The 24349-nt window shown below is 44.8% G+C and overlaps 1 protein-coding gene and 1 long non-coding RNA gene across 3 annotated transcripts in view; both read left to right on the forward strand.

Moving 5' to 3' along the window:
- The window catches only part of LOC310682281, a 430308-nt gene that overhangs the window by 256721 nt on the left and 149238 nt on the right, over positions 1–24349 (forward strand). The window lies entirely within an intron of this gene.
- ADCY8 (adenylate cyclase 8) overlaps positions 1–24349 on the forward strand; it is a 127040-nt gene that overhangs the window by 33841 nt on the left and 68850 nt on the right. For both annotated transcript variants that reach the window (XM_083450415.1, XM_083450416.1), the window contains exons 2-4: positions 12124–12273; positions 16518–16648; positions 18047–18158. In XM_083450415.1, the coding sequence (XP_083306541.1) occupies positions 12124–12273; positions 16518–16648; positions 18047–18158 (393 nt within the window). The remainder of the gene's footprint in view (positions 1–12123; positions 12274–16517; positions 16649–18046; positions 18159–24349) is intronic.

Consider the following 24349-nt stretch of genomic DNA (forward strand, 5'->3'; position numbering starts at 1 on the left):
GAGAGAAAAGCGAAGAGAGAAAAAAAAGAATAAAAAATTACATAGAGAAAAAAGCAAAAAAACACAATACATCAAAACACAAAAAAACAATACATCAAAAAACACAATGTATCAAAATCCTTGTCTTTCATTAACTTATTTCCTCGACCTCCTCACACCTCCCATTTTTGTATTCCAGTTGTTACTTATATCAGCAAATCCTTTCCGTCTTTCACTGCTTTCTATCTTTTAGTTATCTTAATTTATTTTTACCTTATCTTATCATCAAAACCTTAAAGTTTATTTATACTTAACTCCTTATGTCTACTAAAGTCATGCAATTTCATTCCAACATTTCCCAACATTCATTAATTTTACAATATTTCTCTAAATAGATTTTTAATTTTTTTTCCCAATCTTCTTCCACCGTAACTTTTAGAAGACATCTGAAGGCAGCCCTGTATCGGGAAGTTTTCAATGTTTGCTATTCTACTATGTTTTACATATGCCGTAAGCCACCCAGAGTGGCTGGGGAAACCCAGCCAAGTGGGTGGGGTATAAATAAGGATCTCACCTCACTCTGGTAAATTAAAGGGAATTCAGCAAGAGCTCACTTTTCAAATTATGTCTAGGCATCCAATCGTCACTTGAGCAGGGGGTAGAGGTGGATCAGCTTTAATAGCTAGCCCCACCTCTACCATCCACACATACAGTGCAGGTGGCCTGAGCAGGGAAGGCTTTGTGTAAGAGAGGTGCACAAGAATGCTTCCTTTCCATAGATGCTTGCAGCAGATGCCACAGAGTGGCGCTAACCAGCCTCATGTTCTGATTGAACACTTGGGTATCATTTCTGAAGAGGGCTAAGGTCCATGGGGGCAATCAAGTAGGAGAGAAGGAGCCTTGTTGCAACCACTGTGTAATCACAGGTGCCTAATCACATTATTTGATTATGAAATACAAGAGGCATTTCCTTATCGGACAAAATTGCATTGAAGCATCGTGGCTGGTGGTGACGTAAATTTCACAGTATTGCCAGGGGACATGGGCTGAATGTCAAGTGGCCAAGGCTTGTCACAGATATTTTTCACAGCAAGGAGTACCTTAAAGACAAACAGATTTCTCGGGGTATAAGCTTCTGCCAACTGGATTCAGAAATAAAATTGTATTTCCTCCAGGAAGTGTAAGGTGAAATACATGGTTTTCCCACACAGCAGCATAGCATCGGTGGCCAACGAGTAGGGTGGGTGTGGGGGCATGCGCCCTTGCTGCCAATGCCACTGGAGTGATATCGCCCCCCCCCCCCGCCCGAGCACTGTGGGGCTCCACTGTGCCACCTGCCTGCCCACACAGGAGAGAGCCCGGCCAGTTGGCATAGCCCTTGAGGGGGGGGGAGGAGCACTGGGGCACCTGGTTCACACCCTCTCAAAACTTGTGCGCACAGGGTTATGGCCCCCCAGCATCCCTAAGGCTATGCCCCTACTCCTCCTCAACCACACTGTGAAGTAGGCTAGGTGACTGGCTCAAGACCACCCAGTGAGCTGACTGGAATTCATACCTGCCCTGGCCCAAACCCCTACACCATCTCTCTAAGATTTATCTCTAGGTCTCTGCCAGGTGAGATGATTCCAGGTGTGATGCTTCCAATGAAGTGGAACAGAGCTCTACAGTGGTACCTCTGGTTACGTACTTAATTCGTTCTGGAGGTCTGTTCTTAACCTGAAACCATTCTTAACCTGAGGTACCACTTTAGCTAATGGGGCCTTCTGCTGCCTCTGCGCTGCTGGCGCGCAATTTCTGCTCTCATCCTGAGGTAAAGTTGTTAACCCAAGGTACTACTTCCGGGTTAGCAGAGTCTGTAACCCGAAGTGTTTGTAACCTGAAGCCCGAGGTACCACTGTATATGCAAAAGCTTATACCATAATAACAACAACAACAACAACAACAACAACAACAACAATAATAATAATAATAATAGAAATATGTGATGGTGATGATGATGAAAGACTCCGTGTAGTTGTTGTTTTGCTTCAAGAGACTAAGACAGATACCCATCAGGAAGAAATGTACAGTTATATATTGGACCGATTTCTTTTCTAGGAGCATCTATAACATCTCAGCATCTAAAACATATAGACTCCTTCCACTAAGAGCTTTCTATGATGATGATGGTGGTGGTGGTGGTGGATGGAGCTACCTAAATATGATGATTGGGTGTGAGGAGAAGTCTATAAAAGAAAACCCAAAAATGTACCAGCAGATCAGAGATAATAAGCTGCTCAGTGCAAGAGATGGTTTGATGGGATTAGGTTGGAACCACCAAAACCCATGTAGGAATTTGTCTGAAACAGATCTCTCCTCCATCCCTAGTAGGAGGATTCAGGTCCCATTTTTTCTTGTGAAGATGCCATCAGGAGCACAGCAGATCTTCTCTGTTTTTTGAACTCAACTTTTGTGTGGTGGTGATAGAGGAAGAGGAGGAAAACTAGTTTCTGAATCTGGGGCTCAGATTTCAACCGAGCCAGGCGAATGCTTGTGTTAGCTCACATAATGCCAGAGAGTTGCTGCTTTCTGATCTATCCAAAGCACTGCCACCACCTCCATCTTTTTCTTCCTGTGATCTCAGCTAGCAAAACCTCTTACTATTTATGCTGCATGACAGCAGGCAGATAAAAATGAATTGCATTGCATTAAGGTCCATTTTCAAATATGAAATTATCTTACCTGCTTGACTGTGGCTCACCCATGCTTCATTGACTTCGGTGTGGATTTTTATTTTATTTTATTGTGGTTTGTTTTTAATATTGACTCTGGCAAGTGCCTCAAGGTCCCAGCGTGTAGGATATCTTGTAAATGTAAATTTGATTTGATCTGACATTTGGTTTCTATGTGGATTCAAAGGAGATAAGAGCTCTTAGCTTCCAGGAAATTGATAACAGGACTTGATACGATCGATCTGGTTAGTTTCCATTAATCCTCTAGAGAGGGCAAGCGTTTCTCAAATAGTTAATGCCTCCCCAAGTATATGGCAAAAGAATGAAAAGTCTTGAAAGTGTCTGATTTTGTCTGAAATAGACGCATGAAGGTCAAATGAGTCTGGCAAGAAGATAGCTCTCTTGCATTCTATGGTCTTTGAAAAGTCAGTCCTAGATTTATGCATAATGATGATGATGATGATGATTGGGGAGGGAATAGTTTTCATAATAGAAAATTACAGCTAGGTTTGGAGAAATCTGTCAATTCCAGTTTCTCACAAACTCCAATCTTAAATTCAGTTTTCCACCTTTTAGAAATTTGCAATTACATTAAAATATATTGAAAATTCATGAAAATACTCATCAACATTTTTATGTGATTTTCTCTTCATATACACATTTTGCAAACAATTTGCCTGAATAATTTGTGTGTGTTCTTTCCCCTGATATCTGTATTTTTAATCACACTTTCCCCAATATCTGCATTTTTGTTATCCTTATGTGGTTCAAGAACAGCATTGCACAATTCAGAGGCGTGCAAATTTTGAAAGATATTTGTGCTTCACTCTGCATATTGGTTTGAAAACTGCAAATTAGGCATTTTTCATTAAATTGAATTGAACCCCCCCCCCCGCCTAATTGCAACGATAAAATCATATTTTAAAAGTTGTCAGATTTCAAGTTCTGATTTTAAAATTCAATTTTCAGGCTTGTATAAATTTATTTTATTTATTTTTAATGGGGGATAAAGATCTAAGGGTGGCCAGTCCGCATTACTGGTGCAGCATGTGGTGAGTTTAGGCTGCAAAGACAACTTTTGAATGGGGGGGGGGGCTTCATAATTTGACACTGTCCACTGTACTACACACCAGCCCTAAAATAACTTGAAGGCTTTTTTTTTTTTTTTTTTTTTGGTAAGCAAAATAATTTGCAAATAATTATTTCAGTTTGCCTGTACAGTGGTACCTTGGGTTACATACGCTTCAGGTTACATACACTTCAGGTTACAGACTCCGCTAACCCAGAAATAGTACCTCAGGTTAAGAACTTTGCTTTAGGATGAGAACAGAAATCACATGGCGGCAGTGCAACAGCAGCAGGAGGCCCCATTAGCTAACGTGGTGCTTCAGGTTAAGAAGAAGAAGAAGAAGAAGAAGAAGAAGAAGAAGAAGAGGAGGAGTTTGGATTTGATATCCCGCCTTTCACTCCCTTTAAGGAGTCTCAAAGCGGCTAACATTCTCCTTTCCCTTACTCCCCCACAACAAACACTCTGTGAGGTGAGTGGGGCTGAGAGACTTCAAGGAAGTGTGACTGGCCCAAGGTCACCCAGCAGCTGCATGTGGAGGAGCGGAGACACGAACCTGGTTCCCCAGATTACGAGACTACCGCTCTTAACCACTACACCACACTGGCTCTCAAGAACAGTTTCAGGTTAAGAACTGAGCTCCGGAACGAATTAAGTACTTAACCCGAGGTACCACTGTATCAGGATACAGCAGATATATAGCCGGAAGTCACTTTGAAGAGGAGGCAGAACATTCTACCTCCTGGCTTATGCAAACCAATTTTTATTAGTATTAGTGTCTGTTTAAAGGTAAAGGTAAAGGTACCCCTGCCCATACGGGCCAGTCTTGACAGACTCTAGGGTTGTGTGCCCATCTCACTCAAAGAGGCCGGGGGCCAGCGCTGTCCGAAGACACTTCCAGGTCACGTGGCCAGCATGACATTGCTGCTCTGGCGAGCCAGAGCCGCACACGGAAACGCCATTTACCTTCCCGCTAGAAAGCGGTCCCTATTTATCTACTTGCACCCGAGAGTGCTTTCGAACTGCTAGGTTGGCAGGCGCTGGGACCGAACAACGGGAGCGCACCCCGCCGCGGGGATTCGAACCGCCGACCTTTTGATCGGCAAGCCCTAGGCGCTGAGGCTTTAACCCACAGCACCACCCGCGTCCCTTTAGTGTCTGTTTACACATCACCAAAAAAGAGGACAAAAGAGGGTTCAGGGTTATAATTTAAATCAAAAACAGGACATCTCACCCAAGTGGTGAGGACTGTCAACAGTGGACCTGTGTGCCTCTTAGTCTGCTGTCTAGGTAGGTACCAACTGTTGATCAGCACCTTCAACATCCCTGCTCTTCATTCTGACACTTCTTTGTTTTTAAGTTGAACAGCCCAGATGCTTTCAAATAGATGACTGTCCTCTGTAAAGTAGAACACACAGCTATGTTGCAGCCATTCTCAAAAATAAGCTGGTACCCAGATTAAGGGTTGCTATACCCAGGTCCTGCTGGTGAGCTTGACTTGGGCAACTGATTGGCCACTGTGAGTATCAGATTTTGGTCTAGATGAGTCGCTGGTATGCTCCAGCAGAGCTCATCTTATGTTCTTACCTGAGGAAGTAGAAGGCTGAGAAAGGATGTCCAGACCAGCTCAAAACAATGTGAGCCCAGTGGCGGAGGAAGCCACTTCGGCACCTGGGGCAGTGCGCCCAAGGGTGGGTCGAGTCACCCAAAGGGGCAGGGCACACCGTGGGGCCTCTGGAGTCTGCCTGCCTTCTCCCACTCAGCCGCCCTTCAGCTGGGAGGGAAGCAGTGGGCGGATTGTTTGGCCAGCTCACAGCCTGCGTGTGCCCAAGCCACCATGACTCTCCCCCTCAATGGTGACACCCGGGGCAGACTGCACCCACCGCACTCCCCTTCCTCCGCCCCTGCCTGAGCCACCTTGAAAATGGGATATGGCTTTTTGAACAGAAAGTGTTTGCCCTTTGAGCTCCTAATCTGAAGTCATCTATTAGCCTTAGTCCTTCAAACAGAGGACAACCTACCAAATAAAGGACCCCTGACCGTTAGGTCCAGTCGTGGATGACTCTGGGGTTGCGGTGCTCATCTCACTTTATTGGCCAAGGGAGCCGGCGTACAGCTTTGGGGTCATGTGGCCAGCATGACTAAGCCACTTCTGGCGAACCAGAGCAGCACACGGAAACGCCGTTTACCTTCCCACCGGAGTGGTACCTATTTATCTACTTGCACTTTGACGTGATTTCGAACTGCTAGGTTGGCAGGAGCGGAGACAGAGCAACAGGAGCTCACCCTGTCGTGGGGATTCGAACTGCCGGCCCTCTGATTGGCGAGTCCTAGGCTCTGTGGTTTAACCCACAGCGCCACCTGCGTCCAAATAGAAGACTGTAAAATAGAAGACTGTAAAAGTACAGCATGTGGCCGCCATGCTCTCTCCTCAACATTTGTGAGCTTCTTTGGTGGTTGAGGAGCCCCAGAAACACTGGGGATCTAAATTATAATAGTCTTGGGAAATAGAATCATAGATTTGGAATGAACCTCAAGAGTCATCTAGTCCAACTCCCTGCAATGCAGGAATCTCAACATGTGGTCTCCCATCCACTTTGAAACCATAGCAGCCCCTGCTTAGCTTTGCAAATGTGCTAGCTGCCTTATACTGAATCAGGTTTCAGACAAGAGCCTCTTTTATCCCTACGTGGAGGTGCCAAATATTGAACCTGGGACCTTCAGCATGCGAAACAGATGTTCTCCCACCGAGCTATAACCCCTTCGCTAGTGGGTCACCAGTTAGTTGTGCAGGCTCTTCTGTCCTGAGTAAAATCCAATATTCCGTTCATTGTCTTCCTCCTGGCCTGATGAATGCACAGCAAATGTTCCAGCCACAAGCGAGGAGCAAAATCTCAGACATGCCGTAATAAAGAGCTATTTATATGATATGCATCTCCATGTATGTGTCAGAGCACTAAATTAGGGGGAAAGGAACAAGTTAATATTTATTTTACCAATTTGGAGGTGGGAGAGGCGAAGGAGGCGTACAGCAAAGATGCTTGAGAAAGGGGGGTGATGAACCAATTTTAGATTTAATGAGGAGAGCATAAACCTGGAACATGATAAAACAGAATAACCCTCAGCAGCAGAACGGCTGATGCCGCAGTTCCTCTGTGTTCTGCCCAATTTATTAAACAATTTAATACTGTTGTCAGGGACTGGGCAAAGGGAGAGAAGTGGTGGAGACCGCCTCCCCGTCCTGACCATTCCATGGAGGAGGAAGAGGAAGACAGTATAGATTTACAACAGTGGTTTGTGGAAGGTCTCAGCTCAGAGGCAGATGGAGGGGAAAGTTGGGAAATAATGGGAGAGAAGGAGCAGGCAGAGCCAGAGCAGCAGCTGGCTGACACATTGTCACTAGAAACCATTCCAGAACCACCATCTCCCAGAACCCAGAGAGCCTTAAAAGTAGGAGAGCAAAGAGCTCAAAGACAGAGGGCAGTACCCATAGAGAAGATGATGATGTCAAATGAGGAAGTGAGAGAGATGGGAGGTGGAGAGTCACTCAGCACAAAACCATTATCCAAGAGGCTGGGTTCCAGCAAGCCTTAAAAGTAGGAGAGCAAAGAGCTCAAAGACAGGTTAGCAGCACCCATAGAGGAGATGATGATGATGAATGAGGAAGTGAGAGAGACAGGGGGTGAAGATTCACTTGGGACAATGCCATTATCCAAGAGGCTGGGTTCTATAGCCTCTGTCTGTAAAGTCCGAATTAAAAAAAGGATTGTAAGAAACTTTTCCTTGTCTTTATACCTTCTTGGGCAACCAGCCGGAAGCCGCTGACACCACCCTGACAACTGTATTTAATTTTTTGTAGCCTCCCTAGGGTCTCTAAAGTGGTCCACCCAATTATATAATGATCTCATCATGCAATATTTCTTTATGTTCTAATAGCTTGCGAGGTAAGCCTCACGAGGAAAGTGTTGCAGGCTACTGAGCTTCAGCATTATTGGAATTTGGGAGAAAAGAAGCAGTGGGAAAGTCCCTGTGAGACGTAGAGATGGGGCTGGCAGGGTGCCACCCAACCGTCTTAGGGACTCCCCTCTGGATTTGTGTACAGTTTACTCCTTAGCCTTTTCTTCTCCCAAAGATGTCTGGAAAGGCAGCGGGAGTTTAGGATCAGAGCTTTCTTTCTCCTAGATGGGCCACCTTCCCAGGTTGATGAACCCCATCTGCCCCTCACTTGACTCTACCGCATGTGCAGAAACCACCTTCTTGACTGTTGGACCCACTCTTGGTCTCGTCTACTCAATTGCACCATAGTCTGTCTTTTGCATGCAGGGGAAGTCCCTAACTCACCAGGGGTTTTGAGACGCAACAGTCACCTGGTTTAGCTGGCCTGTCGAAGCCATTTCCTGGGGTGTGGCTGCTGCCACATGTTTACGGCTTCTAGGAGTCAAAAGTGAGAGTTGACTGCAGGGTGGGGACCAAAGGTGGCCAAACTACTCCAGAAGAAGCACAACGTGCCCCCCACCTAATAATAATAATAATAATAATAATAATAATAATAATAATAATTTATTACTACTTATACCCCGCCCATCTGGCCAGGTCTCCCCAGCCACTCTGGGCAGCTCTCAGTAGAATATTACAAACACAATAAAACATCAAACATTTAAAACCTCCCTAAACAAGGCTGCCTTCAGATGTTTTCTAAAAGTCAGATAGTTGTTTATTTCCTTGACATCAGATGGGAGGGCATTCCACGGGATGGGCGCCACTACCAAGAAGGCCCTCTGCCTGGTTCCCTGTAACCTCACTTCTCGCAGTGAGGGAACAACCAGAAGGCCCTTGGAGCTGGACCTCAGTGTTCGGGCTGAACGAAGGGGGTGGAGACGCTCTATCAGGTATACTGGGCCAAGGCCATTTAGGGCTTTAAAGGTAAGCACCAACACTTTGAACTGTGCTCAGAAACATACTGGGAGCCAATGAAGGTCTTTCAGGACCGGTGCTATATGGTCTCGGCGGCCACTCCCAGTCACCAGTCTAGCTGCTGCATTTTGGATTAGTTGAAGTTTCCAGGTCAACTTCAAAGGTAGCCCCACATAGAGTGCATTGCAGTAGTCCAAGCAGGATATAACTAGAGCAAGCACCACTCTGGTGAGACAGTCTGCGGGCAGGTAGGATCTCAGCCTGCATACCAGATGGAACTGGTAGACAGCTGCCCTGGGAACAGAATTAACCTGCGCCTTCATGGACAGCTGTGAGTCCAAAATGACTCCTAGGCTGTGCACCTGGTCCTTCAGGGACACAGTTACCCTATTCAGGACCAGAGAGTCCTCCAAACCTGCCCGCCTCCTGTCCCCCCAAAACAGTACGTTTGTCTTGTCAGGATTCAACCTCAGTCTGTTAGCCGCCATCCATCCTCCAACTGCTCCCCTAACACCCCTCACGGACAACAGTGCATTACAAAAAGGAAGTATATTTCTACATATATTTGTAATTTGTCCCAGTACTTTCCACTCAGAATTGGCAACCAGTGGCCCACTTTCTTTGCCTTAGATGGTATTGGCAGCCAACCATATGTGATCTGGCCCATTCCTTTTTAACAGACAGGAGTGCACCTAGAAAGTAGGCTAGATCAACCAATGGGTCTGAGTTGTTAGTAAAAAACTTCTAGAGACCAGGGCAGTGATGGGTTGTGTAATAGCCCCCTATTCATTACTATGGTCATCAAATGATCCCTTCCATGCAATATGGAATCTGGACTTTAGTGTGGAGTCACCAACTCTTTGAAACTCTCTTTTGTTGTGTGTCAACCAGGCACTGTCTATACAGTATTTTTGTCGCCTGTTGATGACTTTTCTTTCCCCACCAAGGTACTTAAGTGAAATACTTTCTCCCATCCTATATCTGCATTGGATTTGTAACGGTGTTTACATTTGAAATTGGTTTTAATTGTTGCTGGTTTTTTGGGCATATGGGATTGGTTTTATTAGTTGGGCTTTTGACAGTGAAATCGCACAGAGATATTTTATGGGAAGCGATTCAGGAATGGAATTAAAATAAGCAAGGATTGCAACGGTAGGAATCACACTTATCTGCATTTTAGCAGGGCGCACTCCTCCCCTCCAAGGCAAAAACGGACAGCAAAGTGAGAGCGATTTACCAGGGATATGTAATGGAAATTTAAAATATTAGGAAATGAAGACAGATTGAGTGTATGAAATCCCTGAGCACCAGAAATCCTCCAGCTTTGGATATTTCACTGTGTAAATCAACCTTTGCAGGAGGGACTAAAAATTGCTTTAAATATAGAGATCAAAAATACTCATGATATTAAGAGTGATACCAGTTGCTTTGACTTTTCTGCCCTACTTGTGTAAACACAGGACACACAGCCCTGATAGCGTCAGCATTAGAAGGAAGGAGAATAACTGAGTAAAGAAACAGAGTGAGACATAAGCACTTTGAGAAGGAACAAATCCATGCAAACTTGCTCTGTGATTTCGTTCAAGACGTTCATTATCACCCAAAACAATCCGATGGTGGCAAACAACAACAATAATAATGACAAATGCCGATTGCAATCCATACTTTCCCCAGATCTTCTTCTCCTTACACACAAAACTGTTCAGTGAGTCAAAACAACATCATTTGCTTCAGAAGACATTCTGCCCCCAAAAAGTAAAAAATAAAAAATGGCTAATTATGTTTGTAATCATTCCTGACTCCACTGCTGTGACTCAGCTCTAGCAAGCATCATCTGTGGTTCATTGAGAGTTTAATGCCCCCAAACACAGTCTATTTCTTCCTCCTGGCACAGAAAGTATTGTATGTTTCAATGCCTTTGAGATCCTGATCATCATATTTCTTTCTTTGTTTTAAAAGTTCAAAACAACCTTGATTAAATCCTTTTACTTTTTACACACACACAGCAAAATGCATGTTAAAAAATCATTATAATTATACTATACACAATATTTTACTACATAGAAAAAACTATTTCCCATATTTATGCTATATTTATACTTACGTACTTGAATTCAAGAAGCAGTTTGCCTTTATCTTTAGAATTCTATCCTTCTCCATTGGGTAGATTAATCAACTAAAAATTCAGTTTTTATCAGCAGAATGTCAGCTTTACGCAGTGCAACTATCATTTAAAAGCAGGCTTGATTTTGGCTTTCTTTGTTGTTGCGTTTCTGGTATGCTACTGAATGAGGGTGTTATTAATGACCGCTCCCCGCATAAAACGGGGGGTGCCCTTTGCGTGGACGTGCGCAGCCCCTGGATCTGGAACGGCTCCATCAGCATAGGCTTGGCTTTGTCTTCCCTCAGGTGGGATACCTGGAGGTCTCCACCTACCCCAGTCAGTTGTCCAATCCCACCTGGGGGAAGCGTTGCCAAGGAGATCAGGCCAGGTAGGGGAGGGACTACCTGCCCACACAATAGAGGGAGGATCTTACCTGGGAATCCTCACTTGGCTCCAGAGCTTCTCCCACCCTACTCACCCTCAGTTAATGCCTTATTTTGCACGTTAACTTTTCTTCAGAGGTATGCGGGCACTGTCAAAGGGCCGGAAAGGAATTTCCCTGCATTGGCAGGTTTCGCCTTTCCCGTAGCAAAAAGTCACAACTTTGGCGGCATCAGGCCTTGGGCAGAATCCTTTTGTCCATCTTCCTCTTTGCAGCGGCGATACCAGGGTTCCCCGTTAAAGGGGTTTCTGAAGGGAGGCTTTGACCGTACGCCGAAAGGTCGTCATTGCTCTCCCCTGCGGCGGCGGCGTAACGGGGGTGGCTATCTCTGCTTGAACATATGTTCTCCAGAGCCAGCCCATCCCCCCCCCCACACACACACTGGATAACCCTGATGCTCCCTAGGTCCCCGGCTGGGGACTGGGGAGGGAGAACGCCCAATGCCTGAGCCAAGGTCTACCCACATTTGAAATTTAATAAAGTTGTGGCCAATTTAATCCCATAGCACGTTGTCTTGAGTCATTATTTCACATGACGGGGGGGCCGCTCGGGATCTGGGGACTCCACCTGTCCACGCAAATGGTAACTGTAAAAAAAAAGATTGCTAGGTATCATTTATTAAGCTATTATCATACAGTTTCTTCAGCATCTCAGTACGTTCCATGTAGTACGTTTTTGGTTGCATAGATTTATTTAAATAGATTGGTTAGTGGGAAGATAATTCATCAGCTGAGGTTGCAATCAGATGTACACTTTCCTGGAAGTAAGTTCCATTTAACACATTGGGGACTGCAGTGTATATCAGTATTTTTATCACTTCACAGCTCTGTTTTCTATCGATATGTGCATGCCTCTATTTCTACGATGCAGCCATGCAGTTAATGTTCCTCCTTCTTCTTTCTTTCAGACAGCAGCTCAGGCGGTTTTATTTATGTGCATGAATACCGCTGGGATCTTCATTAGCTACTTATCAGACCGTGCTCAACGCCAAGCCTTCTTGGAAACCCGGAGATGTGTAGAAGCTCGGTTGAGGCTGGAAACCGAAAACCAGAGGCAGGTAGGGTAATGGAAGAAATGAAGTTGTGAAATGCAGCCGTGTCAATCTGTTGCAACAAAACCAAACACATGAATTGTACATTAAAGAATGAGGTTGATATCCAGTTGAAGCCCCATCTGCACTACAAATTGAAAATGGTCTTCTTCTTGTTGTTTAGTCGTTTAGTCGTGTCCGACTCTTCTTGACCCCATGGACCAAAGCACGCCAGGCACTCCTGTCTTCCACTCCCTCCCGCAGTTTGGTCAAACTCATGCTGGTAGCTTCAAGAACAATGTCCAACCATCTCATCCTCTGTCGTCCCCTTCTCCTTGTGCCCTCCATCTTTCCCAACATCAGGGGCTTTTCCAGGGAGTCTTCTCTTCTCATGAGGTGGCCAAAGTATTGGAGCCTCAGCTTCCAGTGAGCACTCAGGGCTGATTTCCTTCAGAATGGATACGTTTGATGTTCTTGCAGTCCATGGGACTCTCAAGAGTCTCCTCCAGCACCATAACTCAAAAGCATCAATTCTTCAGCGCTCAGCCTTCTTTATGGTCCAGCTCTCAATTCCATACATCACTACCGGGAAAACCATAGCTTTAACTATACGGACCTTTGTTGGCAAGGTGATGTCTCTGCTTTTTAAGATGCTGTCTAGTTTTGTCATTGCTTTTCTCCCAAGAAGCAGGCATCTTTTAATTTCGTGGCTGCTGTCACCATCTGCAGTGATCATGGAGCCCAAGAAAGTAAAATCTCTCACTGCCTGCATTTCTTCCCCTTCTATTTGCCAGGAGGTGATGGGACCAGTGGCCATGATCTTCATTTTTTTGATGTTGAGCTTCAAACCATATTTTGCGCTCTCCTCTTTCACCCTCATTAAAAGGTTCTTTAATTCCGCCTCACTTTCTGCCATCAATGTTATGTCATCTGCATATCTGAGGTTGTTGATATTTCTTCCGGCAATCTTAATTCCGGCTAGGGATTCATCTAGCCTTTCGCATGACCATGGTCTTATTTCACTTTCAATGGTCATGGCTTCCTGGAAAGAATCCCGGAGACTGTAGTTTGTTAAGGATGCTGAGAGTTGTTCGCAGACGATCCCAACCATTCATCTTGCAGAGTTACCCTTCTCAGAATGGTTTCACAGTCAATCCCTCTTCCCCTTTCGGTGATTTCTAGGTCTTGTCTATCACTCCTGATTTCTCAGGAATGTTCTCATTCCCTCTCCAGCAATCTCACATTTTCTGTAGGCTATATAATCAAGCCGTCCCTAAGTGGAAAAGATTGGAAGTGCAGGCAAATAAAAAATTGCTTATCCATATTTATCAAGACCTCGCATCTCTCCTTTTTAATCAGGAGCCAGCAATGGGAGCAAGCTTTAAATCAAAAGTTTGTTTCAACTCATCTAAAGAAAGTCACCAAGAATATGAAAAGTATGTTTCCTGTGGGGGAGGATAAGGAGCCGATCAGAGGCAAAACGCTCAACAATTTGCAAGCTACAGATCGTAACAGTGTTGATAGCCCACATGTTTGTCAAAGCGTTATTTTGCATGGGGCACTCAAGGATTTGACTTAGTCCACATCTTAGAGTGTGCCAACCTGATTTGCATTCCTTAGACTAATACCCTAGATCTGAGCATAGGTACCCTTACATTTCTGCACTTTTCCAAATTTTGTGATACAGTTCTTAGCTCAAGAAGTGGAGCAGAATAGAGCAGATTATTACATCTGAAGGCAGCCCTGTTTAGGGAAGTTTTTAATATTTTAATGCTGCATTGTTTTTAACACTCAATTGGGAGCCGCCCAGAGTTGCTGGGGATACTCAGCCAGATGGGCAGGGTATAAATAATAAATTATTATTATTATTATTATTATTATTATTATTATTATTATTATTACTATTATTAAGATGCATATTTTTGTTCAAATGCATACAATTTTTTTTAAGTACACCAACAACAAAAACACAAACTAATTGCAATAAACACATCTCTCCATAAACCTTTTGGGTTGATTTACATATGTTCTCTTATAGTAGGTTACTTTGATCATGGTCATAATGGGCCAGATCTTTCCAATCCATTCAAACTCAGTAGGAATGTGCATTTTGAGAGAAAGTGCATACAAAAAAAGCAGATTTTTAATGTATGACAATGAATATTTTGTGAAGAAACAGTGAAAATTATTTGAATTTTCGTGCATGTTGTGGGGGGGGGGGGGAATCACAGGTTGATACTTGAAACAGGATGAAATGAACTTACAGGTGCCACATGAAAAATAGACAGATCCATCCATAAATAGATAAAGCCCCCCCCACACACACACTTTTCCAAAAGACCCCAATCTGTGGAGGAATCTGAGATGATCTCCTACAGCCACTGCTCTAGGTGAAATGGTTTCAAAATGGGGAAAATAAAGGAGTTGGCTGCACTAAATTAGATAAGAAGTGATATCGTTTTTGCTGCCAGAATCCTTTGTAATTAATGTAGGGAGTTTGATACCTCCTGAGTTGATTATTCTGTTCTTTTAATGAAGAATCCTGAAGGAAAATGGATTCTTGAGAAGATAGGTAATCTCTTCTGAGCATTCTTTTATATGCTTGACTGCTGCCACAACTAGTCATTGAACTGAAGACATCTAGGTACTGGGATATGAGACATGTCACTTGGAGCTAAAATGCAGGGCCATATAAAGCTATTTATATTCTGCCAGTCAGGCACAGAGCAGGAAGTTTAACTTCACCCTCTCCTCAGAGATAATTGAGCCTATACTTTTCTAGGCAAAGTTTGCTGAGATGAACAAAATGGATCTTGACAGATAAAGTCCTTCATGTGTGAAGTGGTTTCTCTCTCTCTGGAGTCAAAAGTGATGTGTGCATAGGTTCATAAACCAGAAGGCAACTGCCTATAGGAGAGGGCCTGAAATGGATTTTGCACTTCAGAGGTGTAAGAGAGGAAAGCTGCTAAAAAGGACTGGTCACACATATTTACTTATTATGATCTTTGCTTAAGGAGCTCAACTTCAGAGGAAGTTCATACTTTGGTGATACTTTATTATAGACTTTGTGCTTTGTGTATATGTGTTTGTGGACTAATTTGGTTTGATTATACACCTGTATATACCTTCTGATTGGAGATGAAGTATTGTTCTGAGAAAAAGAATAAAACATGAAGTATTTTGTCAGAGAGAGAAATGAAATGAAACCCAAATTAACATATAACAATTGCATATGATGTAATTATCAGATATGATAATACAGAGGCATATACAGTCATACCTTGGAAGTCTAACACCTTGCGACTCAAACATTTTGGCTCCCAAATGCCACAAACCCAGAAGTGAGTGTTCCAGTTTGCAAATGTTCTTTGGAAGCCAAACATCCGATGGGGCTTTGATGGGTTCTGATTGGCTGCAGGAGCTTCCTGCAACCAATTGGAAGCCGCCCCCTGGTTTCCAAATGTTTTGGAAGTAGAATTTGCCTCCCGGAACGGATTCCGTTCAACTTCCAAGGTATGACTGTACATTGGTACCTCGGGTTAAGAATTTAATTCGTTCTGGAGGTCTGTTCTTAACCTGAAACTGTTCTTAACCTGAAGCACCACTTTCGCTAATGGGTTAGTGGAGTCTGTAACCTGAAGCGTCTGTAACCAGAGGTACTTCTTTATAGATATGTGATGGATAATTATTGAACATGAAATCATATATGATATATTATAATCGGAGGGGGGGGGGGTTCCAGCCGGAACTCAGTTCCATCACTTCTCTGGTGGGTTTGGCCACCTCTCAGGTGGTCGCCATTGTTGGCTGGAGTTCCACTTGGAACTGCTGTTACACCTCCAGACCCAATTTAAAGTTGTCACATTAGTGTTTAAGGACCTAAGACTGAGTGTTTTGGAGTTGGGCCCAAGAGGGTGAGCTGTTGCGGTTTGCTGTCATTGTTTCACCATGAAGGAAGCATGCCAAGGACCTCTTGAGAGCCAGTGTGGTGTAGTGGTTAAGAGCGGTAGACTCGTAATCTGAGGAACTGGGTTCGTGTCCCTGCTCCTCCACATGCAGCTGCTGGGTGACCTTGGGCTAGTCACACTTCTCTGAAGTCTCTCAGCCCCACTCACCTCACAGAGTGTTTTTTGTGGGGGATTAAGGGAAAGGAGAAAGTTAGCTGCTTTGAGACTCCTTCGGGTAGTGATAAAGCGGGATATCAAATCCAAACTCTTCTCTTCTTCTCCTCTACCTGCCTCTCCAATCTCCTGTTGTTGTTGTTGTTTCAGGAACGTCTGGTTCTGTCTGTGTTACCTCGATTTGTAGTCCTAGAAATGATTAATGACATGACCAACGTAGAAGACGAGCATCTTCAACACCAGTTCCACAAGATCTATATTCACCGCTATGAAAATGTCAGGTGAGAGCATGCATTCCAATTTTCTCTCTTTCTCTTAACGATCTGTTCCTCTGCTGAATGTCAGCTGGGGGCTTTTGCGTGGAGTCTTTTGATCACTTCATTCATCACGGGTTTGAAATGTTGGGAGATGTTGCTTTTTCTCTCCCCACGCCCTTTTAGCAGACAAACATTTCACAGTAGCGTTTTTTTTCTGCCTTAATTCATCAAAGCTCCTTGGCGACTGCTCTTTCACCGCAGTATTTCTGAGTCGGCTTGCTCGAGTGCATGCAAACAGGGGGTAGGATTTTCCCTCCAACACACACACACACACACACACACACAATGCTCCAGCTTCTCACCGCAATCCACCGAGACCACCATCTCAAGCGTACTGAGTTTTGAAGTTCCCATTGGAATTAATGGGACTTTCTTCCATGTAAACATGATTAGGATTAGAGTGTAATCTTTCTGATACAGGCAGCATCTGTCGTGCTGCATAGGCAGTTCAAACAACCACCTAGGCTAGCATTATTCATGACGTGGGGGGGAACCAATCTATTCCTTCCTGGCCAGTGTCCATGTAAGAAAAGCAGCCAACATCCAAAGGGAAAAGAACAATCTTCTTGAATGAGGACCCAAAAATATCATTAGGCAGAGGGAGCCACCTGCGTCCGGCAGCAGAGGAAGGGGGCCAGGAAGAAGCAGCGGGGTGTTGTGTACCTTGAAAGATGGGGGATAAATATGATCCAGTTTGCATTTAAAGGCAAACGACTTAATTTGCATTTCCCAAAACAATATGCAAATCAAAGAGTCAGGGATCACCATTACCAAGGTACTGAAAACCCAACAATGGTCCAAGTGTTCTGGGTGATGTTTCTCAACCAGAGCTTGCCTTGTCTCAACTGCTGATATCAGTATAGATACATTGTCCATCATAGCACAGCATCTTCTCATTTTCATTCATTAAAAGTGTATGGGCTGGATCATACATACGTCCAGTAGAATGGCCCTCAACTCAAAGCATGAAATTCCCCCATTGACGTTGATGCACTGACATCAATTCATAATCTCCGTTGGGTCGTTCACACACTAAAATCACAGCTTGCACTTCCAGCAAATGGAGTGATGAATATACAGGTGTGAGCCAGACCTTCGGCTTCATTGGAATATACTCTGAAGGAGAAACACTTATGAGAATAAGAGCCCAACAACATCTGGAGAGCCATTGGTTCCCCAACCCTGTCATGGACACTTCTGATAGTTTTGAAGACATTGTTGAAATTCTATTTATCTAATGGAGGTTCCACCTAAAATGGAAGGTGGACTGTGGCATGTTTTTTCTGCAAAGTGTTACTGTCACTGTTGTTACCTATAAGTCAGGAGTCCTGATTTTCTTTCTTCTCTCCATTCGGTGTCCAGCATTCTTTTTGCAGATGTGAAAGGGTTCACCAACCTCTCCACAACACTATCAGCCCAGGAACTAGTCCGAATGCTGAATGAACTCTTTGCCAGATTTGATCGCCTAGCACATGTGAGTCAAGAGGCTTATTTGTTTCATTTAACACGCAAGAGTCAAGCTGCCTGTTCATTTTTGGCACTTCAAAAACCCTGTGTGGTGCTGTGAAGGGTGGAAATTTGTTGTGTTAGATCGGATTTGTGACCCACCATGCTGTATGCAGTCTACCTGCCCTGAATTGTGGCTTGGTAGGAGCTTCACAACATCCCTGTCATTGTAGTCCCAGGTAAGCAAAACTTATGATGTCCCTGGAGGGCCATGGCTGGTAGATTGTGTTGGGTTTGGTAGTTCACCAGTTTTTCAAGTCTATAAGAGATTCTACATAACTTAACATATATTTACTTATACATAACTTACTTATATTTGTCCTGTTGTTCTTGACATGGCAACATTTTCTTACAAAGACAGGTGTTCGGTTCCCCTACCATTTCACAGACAGATGGATGGCTGCTAACAGATTGAGGTTGAATCCTGACAAGACAGAAGTACTGTTTTGGGGGGACAGGGGACGGGCAGGCGTGAGGGACTCCTTGGTTCTGAATAAGGTAACTGTGCCCCTGAAAGACCAGGTGCACAGCCTGGAGGTCATTTTGGACTCACAGCTGTCCATGGTGGTGCAGGTCGTTTTTGTATTCAGGGCAGATGTCTACCAGCTCCACCTGGTATGCAGGCTGAGACCCTACCTGTCTGAAAACTGTCTCAACAGGGTGGTGGATGCTCTAGCTATCTCCCGCTTGGACTACTGCAATGCGCTTTATGTGGGGCTACCTTTGAAGATGACCCGGAAACTGCAGCTAATCCAGAATGTGGCAGCTAGACTGGTGACTGGGAGTGGCCACCAAGACCATATAACCTGAAAAACCTACATTGGCTCCCAGTACATTTCTGAGCACAATTAAAAGTGTTGGTGCTAAACTTTAAAGCCTAAAACAGCCTTGGCCCAGTATACCTGAAGGAGTGTCTCCACTCCCATTGTTCAGAGCCACAATACCAGAGCCCTTAACAAAATAAGGTTCCCAGGATTCTTTGGCAGAAGCTGTGATTGTCAAAGTGAAACATCTGCACTTTAAATGTATGTTATTAGTGTTGCTAGAGCATGGGATTGTTCCCACGACTAGCGCAGTTAATTCTGTCTCTTTCTTCCTGCATAGATCAGTGTGGGGTTTACATATAAGCTAAACAAGCTATAGCTTAGGGCCCCACTCTCTTGGGGGCCCCCAAAAAAATTAAAGGGGGAAAAACTGGATGTACTTTGATAAAATACATATTTTGTTATGTGCAAATAGCTTTAGATACCTATTAGGTCCATAAATTACCATATAACATATATTCAACACAAAAAAACAGCGACGATTTGTTGTTGACAAAGGACAGCTGGACATATAAAGGGCCCCATTACCTTCAGTAGCTTAGGGCCTCATCAAACCTAAATCTGGCCCTGGCATAGATCTAGCGATAACATTCACACACACACACACACACGACCATTCAGGGCAGTTATCTGCATTTGCTAAAACACGCTCTTTACTGTGGAAGTGGGAAAGCATGGATATGCCCAGGAAACACACACACACACACCCCTTCAACTTCTCCCTTGGGTGCCATCTGTATTCAGATGTATATCTATCTGTAATGTGTGATTGCGAAACTCTCCTCCCCCAACCACTCATGCCTGATATACTTCTGTGGTCCTTAGCAACAGGCATGGCTGGAGAGGGAGGAAAACAAATTGGTAGGATGCAGAGCCAAAGGAGGGAGCTCCTCAAATGTCAGAAGCTTTGCTAATGTTTTTTGTTCTGCCTGATCATAAATCTGGGGAGGTGAGGGAGAGAAGGGAACATCGCTGCTTACTGTGCTAAGTTCCTTCTCTGTAGGGAGAATTGGGATCCATGAAGTACCTGTAAGGTTGTCTGCGTCCATCTCACCACTGACAGGTGATCTAGCCCCCGATTCCTGCCCACTGGGAATCTTATTCAGCCTCCCAAGTTCTGTCCTGGGCTTAGGAGATATCAGCAGGCATTGCCCACGCATGTTCAAGCTTACTGCTTCAGGACCATTAATTAAAATGAAATAGAAATAGAAATGGGTAGTAAAACTGAGATTCTAGAAATGCTGGAGTCCCACGTTACTGTCCACTTATGCTTGTGTGTCTTGGTTGCACAGAAATGTGGAATATACTATCACCAGCTCGGGTCTTAGCAGTCTCGAGAAGAGCATAAGCTAAGGTCCCTCTCCCTAGTTCCTGCTGGGATTTTGCATTCTCCATCTGTTTCCAAAACCTGTTTTCCAAACTGAGATGAATAGCGAGCTCCAAACTTCTGCTAGGCACACAGCATATCGGTCTTATTTGAAGAGTGGGTGGAATTGATAGCACAGCATGGGTCTTAGAAAACACAATCCATCATTTCCCTGCCCTGGGAAGGGGGGGGGGAACCTTAATGAAGTTTCTGTTTGGTGCCTTTTGGTGGATGGATATTTGAGCAGCTCATTTCTTTAGCTCTTTCTCGTGCCAATTTTTTTGTGCTTTGAGTCACCATGGTGTGTTGTTTTTGTAAAGTAACTTATGCATAAATCTTTCTCAGAAGCCTCAGTCAAATGTTGTTCTGTGCAGAGTAGTCATAGCTCAGTGACAGAATTCTGTCACTCAGAAGGCCTTGAGTGTATATGAATCTGCTTCAGACCATCTACCCTACCTATGTCTACCCTAGCTTTCCCGCTTGGACTACTGCAATGCGCTCTATGTGGGGCTACCTTTGAAGGTGACCCGGAAACTACAACTAATCCAGAATGCAGCAGCTAGACTGGTGACTGGGGGCGGCCGCCGAGACCACATAATACCGGTCTTGACAGACCTACATTGGCTCCCAGTACGTTTCCGAGCACAATTCAAAGTGTTGGTGTTGACCTTTAAAGCCCTAAACGGCCTCAGTCCAGTATACCTGAAGGAGCATCTCCAAACCCATCATTCTGCCCAGACACTGAGGTCCAATGCTGAGGGCCTTCTGGCAGTTCCCTCGCTGTGAGAAGCCAAGTTACAAGGAACCAGGCAGAGGGCCTTCTCGGTAGTGGCGCCCGCCCTGTGGAACGCCCTCCCATCAGATGTCAAAGCGATAAACAACTACCTGACATTCAGAAGACATCTTAAGGCAGCCCTGTTCAGGGACATTTTTAATATGTGACATTTTAGTGTATTTTTGGTCTCTGTGGAAGCTGCCCAGAGTGGCTGGGGAAACCCAGCCAGATGGGCGGGGTACAAATAAATTATTATTATTATTATTATTATTATTATTATTATTATTATTATTATTCCCCCAGCCATTGGTCCCCAGATATTATTGGACTACAATTCCCATCAGCCTTAGCTATGGATGGCTTTGGATGGTGGGATTTGTAGCCCAACATCATTGGGGGTCCCCTGGTTTGGGGAAGACTGGTCTACTCTAAGAGTAGTTCTCCAGTACCTCAGGTGGAAGTCAATGCCCTCTCCTTCAGTTGGAGAGGCCAGGGATGGAACCTAAGATTTTTCTGCAAGCAAAGGACAGAGTTATGGCATCTAAATCTTTAATTTTCAGGTTCTCCAGATTAAAAAACTTCAGGCAAGGCTGATACTACTGTCTGCCTGAGAGGGCTGCTTAAGGACCGGCAGTGTAAAGCAAATCCATACAATACTATGATGTCTTTTAACCAAACAGCTGCTGAGTGGGGAATGGGGATATATCCAGAGGATATATCAAGAAATTCTGCCTAACCTTTAGTTGAGTTGAGCCAAGAAGCCTCTCTAAGCTTGGTCAGACAAACTAAAGAATTTCATACCACACATACTATCGGGAGTCTCATCTGATCATTGTTTGTGGTCTAAAGCTCTCCTCCCTGCTTGTCTCCCAGAACCAGAAGAGGTGTGAAAAGGGCAGAGGAGAGGTTGGCTTCATGCAGGTGCAGTCTCCGATTCTTTGGGGAAAGGCCTGGTGAGGAGGGAACTTAGAAGGCTGTGTGGAGGCAGGGACTTTCAGTCTCGGCAACCGATCCATGGGGCAAGACCTACCAAGTCTGAGCCACTGCACTCATTAGGCCTAACACTCTGCCAAGTCTGTGCACATCATGTTCTTGCTAATAAAGAGTTTATTCCACCTTGAATTGTGTGATTTATTGCCGGTTCGCTCTTGTCACCTGAGCAGCTTCTTCCTCCACTTCCAACACGTCCCGTACCCCTTTCCCTGCCTCTGACTGCTCAAGCTCTTCCCCATCCACCAGCCCAGGCTCCTGCCTCGTGGGCAGCACAGAATCCCATAAATAGCTGTCCCCCATCTCCTGGGTCAGTCCCCAGCCTCGCTGCCACACACTCATCAGAGCCTTGATAGTCAATGACAGTGGCTTGATCTCCCTCTAACGTGTGGCTACAGGTGAATCTTAATACAGGTGAATCTTAATACAAGCTCTCTTGATCCACGGGAAAGCAGACGGCATAGAGCAGGGGTCAGCAAGGTTTATCTTGTCTGGGGCAGATTGGTTCCGTGGAGATCCCTCCGTGGGCTGGATCACACAAGATTTCTGGTGCCGTGGAAGCGAGTCCCTGCACCGCACTGCACTGGTTTAGCGCAGCGCATGAGCGGGCAACTTGGTTCAGGGGCAGCTCGGGGGCCAGTCAAATGACCTCCACAAGCTGCTTCTGGCCCATGGGCCTTAGATTGCTGACCCCTGGCATAGAGCTTGCGGCGCTGTGAGAGTACCAGGCTCTCAAAGCTCTTAGGCAGGGGTCAGCCAACTTTTTCAGCAGGGGGCCAGTCCACTGTCCGTCAGACCTTGTGTGGGGCTGGACTATATTTTGAAAAATAATAATGAATGAATTCCTATGCCCCACAAATAACCCAGAGATGCATTTTAAATAAAAGCACACATTCTACTCATGTAAAAACACGCTGATTCCCAGACCATCTGTGGACCGGATTTAGAAGGCGCTTGGGCCGGATCCAGCCCTCAGGCCTTAGTTTGCCTACCTATGCTCTTAGGCAATCTGGCTACTTTGGGCTTTTCACTGCAGAGCAAGGCTATATCAAAGGATAGGTATTTCTTTGGAATGTTCATCCTGGCAAAAATATCTCAACAGTTGCATACAACCAATCTTTTGCTTGCAGTACTTTTTTTTTGTGACGTCCTAGTTAGAAATGTTTATCTCCTGGCAACCTTCTGCATTGCTCTTATTCTTTCTGGCAATTTTCTTAAACAGATGGTTTGGCATGCAGCATTTAATGAGGCATCAAAATCCAAGCCGTTGCGGCTTCCTCTAGTTTTTCAGAATATTCCCAAGAGCTCCTTGTGGAACCAAGACCTGAAAATGAAGGGCCTGCCTCTTTCTTTCTTTCTTTCTTTCTTTCTTTCTTTCTTTCTTTCTTTCTTTTTTAAATCCAGTGCATCTTCCTCATCTCCCTGCCCCATTTCAAGCACCCATCCAGACAAACCGGCTGAAATCCACCCCCGATGGTTCTGTCTGCCACAGAGGTAGAGAATCTTTTTGGCTCCACCGGCCAAATACCTCTGAGGATCAGCATGCCAAATATGGCAGGTGGGCTGGGTTATACACCTGTCAATCACTTGACATCACAATGATGTCAGGTGCAGGGTGCTTTGAAGTCCTAGGAACTGCAGTATGAACTATGGGAGTTGCCATTCTGTGAGGAGAATAGAGGACTCCTAACAACTCTCAGCACCCTTGAGAGTTGTTAGAAGTCCCATATTCCCCTCACAAAACTGCAATTCCCAGAGTTCCATGGGAAGAGGGATTGACTGTTAAACCACTCTGGGAATTGCAGCTCTATGAGGGGAATTGCGTTCTCCTAACAACTAACAGTACTGCAGTTCCCTTCTGGCACTGTACCCAGGATTCTTTGGGTGAAGACATGGCTGTTTAAAGCAGTATAGAATCATAGAACTGTAGAGTTGGAAGGGACCCTGGGGGTCTTGTAGTCCAACGTTTCCGAGCACAATTCAAAGCGTGAACCTTCTGATCGGCAAGTCCTAGGCTCTGTGGTTTAACCCACAGCGCCACCCGCGTTCCTCTGACTGTAGTCTCCAGTAAATGGAAACGTCTTGCCTTGTCTTCTGATTTAGGTAATTTGGCAAGCACAGCCAAGCTTGCCTGCGGTGCTCAGATCTTTGTAGTATTTCTTTGATGTTTTTTCTTTCTTTCCAGGAAATCACTGACCCTCTCA

The sequence above is a fragment of the Podarcis tiliguerta genome (assembly GCF_965153285.1).
Source record: "Podarcis tiliguerta genome assembly, chromosome: 7".
NCBI classification, from domain to species: domain Eukaryota; kingdom Metazoa; phylum Chordata; class Lepidosauria; order Squamata; family Lacertidae; genus Podarcis; species Podarcis tiliguerta.